This window comes from Oenanthe melanoleuca, chromosome 7 (genome assembly GCF_029582105.1).
Source record: "Oenanthe melanoleuca isolate GR-GAL-2019-014 chromosome 7, OMel1.0, whole genome shotgun sequence".
In the NCBI taxonomy this organism is placed as follows: domain Eukaryota; kingdom Metazoa; phylum Chordata; class Aves; order Passeriformes; family Muscicapidae; genus Oenanthe; species Oenanthe melanoleuca.
Genome location: NC_079341.1, coordinates 35,160,062 through 35,167,965, shown reverse-complemented (window position 1 = coordinate 35,167,965; position 7,904 = coordinate 35,160,062). Strand labels below are relative to the sequence as shown.

At 42.5% G+C, this 7,904-nt stretch overlaps 1 protein-coding gene across 1 annotated transcript in view; it reads right to left on the bottom strand.

Annotated features, from left to right (window-relative positions):
- Nucleotides 1–260: 260 nt before the first annotated feature.
- KIF5C (kinesin family member 5C) overlaps nt 261–7,904 on the bottom strand; it is a 63,286-nt gene continuing 55,642 nt past the window's right edge. The window contains exons 24-26 of the mRNA XM_056496443.1: nt 7,540–7,756; nt 6,482–6,595; nt 261–3,793 (exon numbers count right to left, since the gene is read on the bottom strand). Coding sequence (XP_056352418.1) covers nt 6,489–6,595; nt 7,540–7,756 — 324 coding nt within the window. The 3' untranslated portion in view covers nt 261–3,793; nt 6,482–6,488. The remainder of the gene's footprint in view (nt 3,794–6,481; nt 6,596–7,539; nt 7,757–7,904) is intronic.

Sequence of the window (7,904 nt, the reverse complement as noted above, 5' to 3'; positions counted from 1 at the left end):
AGTTCAGTTTTATTTTCCACTGTAACGGATTTCGAATGATACATCATGCAGTCTGCCAGTGTATCCATCCATCTCCACAGAACTTCAGCACGAAGATAAAAGACTTCTCTCCACGGGCTGGGGGGAGGAGGAGGGTTCAGGTCTGCTATTGAGAGTTTAATACAGTTCAGCATCATTTGATGCAATGGCAAAAAAAAAAAAAAATTTCCCCTTGTTACCAGCAAAACGCGTCCACCATTTATTTCTTTTTTTTTGTTTGGTTTTCTTTTTTTTTTTTTTTTTTTTCTCCTAAATTGAACACTACTGTAAAGATACATAGAGCCCAGAGATACACATCTGCAGTACACGTTACACACTTTACAGAGGAGACAGGGAAAGGTACAGAATGCCATCCCGCACAGCGGATGGGGCCGGGGCGCGGTTCCTGCAGGCACAGACAGGACACAACTCAGAGCAAGGGGAGATTCAGATTATCCTGACCATTTCTTTCCCTTTTTTAACCCCCTTTCCATGGAGGAGTACTTCAGTCGTGGTTGTGTGAGGTATTTCTCCTCCAGCAACGGGAAGCTGATGAGCCCTTTTCTTTTGGACTTTCGTCGCCGTCAAATAAAATCAAGTTCAAGTTAAAATTCTTGATTTTGTTTATTTATTTTTTTTTTTTAAGCCTTAGGGCAGGGTTGGATGGGATATTGGGAAGGAATTCTGTGAGGGTGGGGAGGCCCAGAGTAGCTGTGGCTTCCTCTGAATCCCTGGAAGTGCCCAAGGCCAGGTTGGATGGGGCTTGGAGTAACCTGGAATAGTGGAAGGTGTCCCTGCCCATAGCAGGGTGTGAAATCAGCTGATCTTCCACCCAAACCATTCCATGACCCTACAATTTATAAAGATTTCAGGCAAATGTGGCTCTTAGTCCATCAGGCTTTATAAAGTGAAATTGAAAAGCTGCTCAAGGCTCTGTGGGCAGGAACTGTTGTAGCAAAAACTTTTTTGGTGACTTATTTTTAAGTTTTCAGGATAATCCAACTCTCACCCTTGTTGGCTTTAATACAAAACTTAAAAATGCATCAGCTAAGGTTTTTCCAAGCTTAAAACTTTCCTTGCTTTCCAGAAAACAAGTCGATGAAACGTGAACTCAAGGACAAACACAAGATATTTGAACATATCATTAAGAAAAGCTCAAGTGAGCCAGAAATACTTTTCAATTACTAGCAAAAAGAACAATATGCACTTTAGTTCCATCTGAAATCCGTTTTCCATTCAGGAATGGTATTTCCACCCCAATTTGTCCCATGCATGACATTTTTGAGATGTGAAATTTCATTTGCGCTGTACAAACCACAACTTTAAAAATGAGCCTGGAATAAATAGAACACAACACTCAAAGAGCAAAGAAAGGAAGATGGGGTCAGGAAACAGCAAGAGACAGGTTCTGATCCCTGCAGAGCAGATGTGTGGTTTTCCTTTCCAGATATAAAATGTGAAAGCTTTAAAAATGGTACAAAAGTTGAATATACAACACGCCATACAAACTGAAGTTGCCTAATTAAAATAGGCTCCAAAAATAAGAATCGATACAAGCAGAGTATGTTCAGCTGAGAATTCAACATCTCCAATTATCAAATACCTCAGGTATTTCATTTTGAGGATTTTAGCCTAAGGCATCTGTGGGACATTGCTGAAATTCCTGCTGCAGTGTTGGTGTAGAAGGGAACTTGGAGAAATTTCGTCGTTTTGCTGCTGGTGGCACTGACTGGCTGATCAGCACCAGCACGAGGAAGAGATGTCCAAGTTCCCTTCTCCCTCAAGCTGCAGGGAGCTGGCACAGCTGTCCCCCCAAAAATTCCTGGTGATGCACCTTTTTGTTGTCATGAATGCTGCATTTACAACAGAATTCCATACCAAACTCTGAGAGACACAACAAAAAATTAGCATACAGTACAAAAACCTTCGACAGCAAATAAGCTTGGGATCTTTTCCTAGAACCAAAACAAGAGGATTATTAATTCCTAATAGAAACCTCAGCTCTGAGCAGCTGGTAAGATAGCACAGAGTAGTTCTGAGTTAGTGATTTTATTAAAGATTGCATATGGCAAGTTCACAGTTCATTCTTCTGGCAGTGCACATGCATGTAACGAAAGAAAATATAAAAAACTTTGGAAAATACAAAATAAATTAAATACATGCAAATCTGCAACTTCATTAAATATGTTTAGCAAAATGCTCTCCCAAAATAGTGCAACATTAAAAAAAAAAACAAAAACAAAAACAAAAAAACAAAACCAGTTAAATTAAGTTCAACTTACTTTGCAACACCCTAATTTCAGTAGAAAAAAATATCTAAAGTCAACTCACAATCTTCCAAAACACTCTATGGAACTGAAGAGTTCTACACCTACACATTCAGAAATTAAAAAAAAAAAAAAAATCCCAATCGATCTCAAATTAAAGAAGAGCAAAAAGAAGACCAGAGGGCTACGCTTGGCCGGAGCCTTCCTGGAATTCCAATTTCCTGGAGTCCCACCTGCCCCAGGAGATGTGGAGGGAGGAGGAGGAGGAGGAGCAGCACCTTCTGCCTGCCAGCAGAACTTTCCCAGAGCAATTCCAGTGCCCCCTTGCTGGGAAGATTGAAATTTGCTGTCTGAGAGATCCAAGGAAGGCTTTTCCTTCCCTTCCGTAGGATGAGTGGATATGGTGGCTTGGAAAGACATTCCCTTCCCCTGGCAATGTGCTCCTCACATCCCAGCAAAAAAAAAAAAAAAAAAAAAATCCCAAATTTGGTCTGCAAAGGACAGCTCGAGTGTGCAGCTCTCACCTCCTTTTGGATTTTTTGAAGGGAGGGTTTGGAGGATTTTATTTTCCTTTGTTCCCTCCGGGATGTGAATTCCGGTGTGAACAGATCGGGGCTTGTCTGGGGAAAGGGGGAGGAGGGAGATGCTTGTTGGATTTTCCAAGGCAAGATTTCCACAGCATTCTGAAATCCTTCAAAAATTCCTAGGGAACAACTCTTACAAACATGTGGCTAAGCCATCCCTTTCCAGGAAAACTCACCACTGTAGGGAGAACTACAAGGAAACAGGAGCTTAATTTTAAAACAGGTCACACAGATAAATTCATGGAACTACCAAACTTCAAATCCTAGGTCTATACTAACAGATTTCTCTGCATCCCATTTGTTCTTTACCAGGTACTGCAATAAAGGTTATTTTACACAGTCCAAAGATTTTTTTTTTTTTTCTTTTTGTGTTTTAAATCAGGATATTACAAATGCTTCTTTGGGGAAATTTCCTTCTGAAAATGTTAAGCAGTAAAATTAAACCACATAGCAGCACATTTTCATCCCCTAAAAATATAAAATAATATGTATATTATACAGGAAATCAGTCATGACAGAGCACAATCACCTGCCTTTGATGGCACTTGGTCATTGAATAATTAATTCCTCGATGCCAGAAGTTGAGAATTACTGATGCCAATGGAGGACTCGGGAAAAAAAAACAAAAAAAACCAAAAAAAAATCACTCAGAGTGGAGAAGCCCCAACCTAAGCAGCGCCAAGGGCTCGTGGAATTCGGAGTGGCAGACTCCCTATCGTCCTTACTGAGGTGGGAATGGTCCAGAAATTGTACAAGGATCTGGAGGAGCTGAGCCGGACACTTCTGTACACGTGGAGATCCTACGAAGCTCGGAGTACCTGGAGCCGTGGGAAGCGCAGGATGGGCAGGACGTGGTTGGAGAGGGGCAGAAAAAGAAACTAATGTGGCTTAATGACAGTCCTTAACATGCTAAGTGGAACTGGCCTGCCAGAGAGAGCGAGAGAGGGAAGGACAATTAGTGGGTTTGGGGGGATTAGAAAGCAGAGCACCCAAATGGGGTGAGCAGCAAGCAAAGAAATGAATCCACAGCCACATTTTGAAAAAATACAGAATTTGAGTCTCACAAAATGAGCCAATTCCTGATGGAATTCACTCTCTGCCGCCTATAGCCTGGAATTATGCCACCCCCAAACACTTATCTAAAGGTCTCACTTTTTTTTCCCCTCCTTTTAATTTTCTGTTCCTTTAATGGGATTTTTCTCTTGGCTCAGTGCATGTGCTGAAGAGCTGGTGTGAGTTTGTCTCGTTTATCCCATGTAATAAGGGAGGAAAGTAACAGCAGCAGAGTTTGAAAGTTACAAATCAAAAGGGTGAAAAAATTCAAATTCAAACCAATCCTTTTGTTCTCTGTCTCCTGACAGAAATCTTTTCCTGATACATACACACACATATAAAATAAGTGTTTACAGAAATACCTAAAATATTTAATCTACAATATCATGATAATATGATAAAAATATACTTTACAATTTTATATATGCAGATAGACAAGCACATTTTATTAAAACCCATGCTTCTTTCTCTTCTATCTGCTGGGTTAATCAATCATAACCACTGACCAGTCTGACAGCACTAAGTGCCTTCTATCTTTATGGTGAATAATGAATGAACACAAGATAAATCTCTCCTCAGCAAATGTTGAAATAGGGACCTCAATTTCATTTCTCTGCTGTTAAATGACTATAAAAGAAAGTTTTGTTCTAGTTCCAGCTGGAGAGAACTGCACCATTCCAAAGCACTTCCTGCAGAGCACAGGAATGTCTCAACAATAATCAGGAAATAATCTGGATGAAGTTTTCCCTGCACTGGTAGGACCCTTATTAACACCCTTACTCAGAGCCCTGGGTTTCCATCCCAGCTCAGAATTCAGATTACTCAGATACTCCCAACTTTGGCAGCCAAATAGTTGGAATTTACCAATATTCTTAACCAAAGGACCAAAACTGAGGAGAACTGACCTTCTCCAATCCCTTCCCAGCCTTCCTGGACTACACCTTCCACATTTATTTCTGGATGTGTGCAGAAAATCTCCAGCACACTGTTGAAATGGTTTCATTCCAACCTTCAGGGTTGCCATTTGGTTTTCAGATTTTTCCTGATTTTTCCCAGAGCCCCCAAGTCTGTAACTTTATCCAGTTTCTCCCAAGATATTCCATCTTCTTTTTCTCCAGCCTCGTTTTCCCTGGTGCTCCTCTGCAACATGGCCTGAACCTGCTCATCTCCACAGCCCTCAAATCTAAACCTCAGCATCTGAAATACCTGGTGAATATTTTATGCCTCCTGATTGCTTTTCCTTGACTTCCACAGTCCTGTCTTGTTATTTCAAACCCATCTAGTTTGAAGTGTGGTTATTTTATTGATACTTTTGATTAATCTACAGTTGTTCACTTGACATGTGTGGCCTGTTTGAATCTGACTCTTCGTTTCAGTGCAGTTAGTGAATTAAAGGTGCATTTATTTGGGGCAGGTGGCAGCTTTTTCCCCTCAGAGTAGGTGTTCCAAGAAATGTTTAGGAATCTTTGACAAGGCTCTGTATCCCACTCTTTGCCAGGTCACAGAGGTGAGAATGCAATGAAGCACAGGCACCTCATTCCTGAGGTGGAAAAGCCAATTTCAGACCAGAATGGACAAAACCACTCAGCAAAGCCTTGCCCTAATTTATCCACAGAGGAAATATTTGTTGCTGGAAGCTCATGGCAAACACAATGAGCAGGAACAATCCCCCAGCACAATAACAACTTGAGTGTGGCGTGATGGATGCTTGGCATGCAAGCCTGACATGAAACATTCCCAAAAAAAAAAAAGCTAAAAACACCCAAGAATGCCTCCAGGAGATCACAGACCATGGAGAGAGTCCTGAGACAGAATTAATCCTCAAGGAGGGCAAAAAGCCAGACTTGGAGGGACAAGTTTTTTGTCCCCAGGCTGCTTTTCACAGCCACTCGCTGCCATCTGGCTCTTGGCATGTCTGTGGCAAAAAGTCATCATCTCAAATAATGCAGATATAAAATCTCTCCAATAATGAGCATTTAAAGAAAGAAATGGGAGGGTGGAGTCCATGGAACAGTCTCCTGGGAATATGCTCATCTTTTGCTTAGGAGAAACCCTCAAGCCCTGGCAATTAATGTAAAATATTTAGGGTTTGGTTTTTTGGTTTTTTTTAATGAAGAGAACTAAGAGTGCAAAGTGTGCCCAATGGTGACACTCAAATTTGGAGATGTCTCTTGCTGCCACTGACAGCTGCTCTACCCCTATCCCAGGCTGGAATATCCTAACAGGGAAACACACCCATGGTACAGAAAGCAGAACTTGATGCTGGCAGGAGGAACCTCTGGAACTGTAATTTTACTGCATGAGTTTCATACCTCTATGTGTGAATTTTGGTCCAGATATACCAAAGAGCAGCTTTTTAAAAAAAATTAAGTGCTAAATCATTAAAATAAAACCTCTCCTCAGCAGCTGGCAAAGCCTCTTACAGGCACTCAGTTGAAGAGTATTGTAATTATCAGCAAACAACTACTAAAAACAGAAAAAAAGAAATAACAAAAATCAAGATGAAATGCAAGTGAGTGATGAGTGGGAGAAGAGGTGAGCACGTTGCTGTGGCCTTACCTCTGGTTTATTTGGTGCTGTGGTAGTAGCTGGAGTTGGACATCCCTCCCCCTCGGATGGCGTGGACGGCCGTCGGAGACGACGCTGGGTAGTGACCGGGGCGGATGGGCTTGGCTGCAGAGGGGAAGGAGGCACCAAACAAGACATTTTAACTTTCACATTTCAGCTTTCCACCTCCCCTTCTCCTCCAAGGGAAGCCCCATTGTTTCCCAGCTCAGAGCTGTGCTTGGCAGCGTGGTTTCTAACCCTGTGTAGAACACTCCCTGCCTTGGCCAACAACAAATACACCCATTTTCCTGCTGGCAGATCCTTTTTCCTGCTGGCAGAGCTCTTCCACATTCCCATGGAATTATGGATTATGGACTGTCTAACAGCAGAGGGAAGTCACTTGGTGGGTAGTGAGACACTTTTAATGTCTAATTTACACCATTCCAGAAGATTCAAGACAAAACTTGGATGGCTCCCTACAAGAGGAAGCATTCAGGAGGTGACACTTTGTGCAGTGTGATTTTCCCTCAGGATTTAATACCCCAGTATTGTCATCTCCATCTAAACCTTTAGCAATTCTCCTTGAGCAATCCCAACAAATAATTTCAAGAATTGCCCCCATTCCTCTGTGCTGTGCACGCATTACATTGTGCCTCGGAAATATATCAATATCTGAATTACAAAGGAAGATTTTTTTGGAATTAAATCACATACAGGAGTAATCAGGGGGAAAAAAGAGGAAGGGACAAGGTCCAGAAAGGCAAGGAAAGAATAAAAGCAGAGAGAGAGTGTGTGGGGGGAGGAGGAGGAAGAAAGTGAGCGACTAATTTAAGGAGACAAGTTTTCAGGTCACTAGAAGGGCACACAAGACCCATTATGCCCTTTATTTACCCAGTGGAGCAGCACAGCCTCTTTCAACTCAAGGCGGGGCAGATTCCATTAAAAAAAAAAAACCCAAAAAAAACCCCGAGACCTTTGAAAATTCCTGGAAGCAACCCCTGTGTTTTACTCCCTCCACTCAACCCCCAGCCTGAAGCACGTGGGCAGCCCCATTAGCTCCATGTCCTCACCAATTTGGGCAGAGTGTGCTCTCCTGGCCATGTTTTTGGCTCTCACGGCCTCCTTAATGCGATCCACCTCCTGCTGGTAGCGCTTGCGGTCGCGCATGGCATTCTCCTTGGCCTCCTTCAGTGCACTCTCCAGGGCCTTGACTCTCTCTGCCGTAGCTCGAAGGCGTTTCTCCAGCTTAGGAAGCTCGCAACGAAGATCTGCATTATCACGTACCAGCTGCGGGGAGAGCGGGGCGGAAATAAAGGGAGGTTAAAAGAAAGGCGGGGAAAATCTGCTTGGAGAAATGGCGGGGAAAATCTCCTCAGAGGAATGGTGGGAAAAATCTCCTCACAGGAATGGTGGGGAAAATCTCCTCAGAGGAATG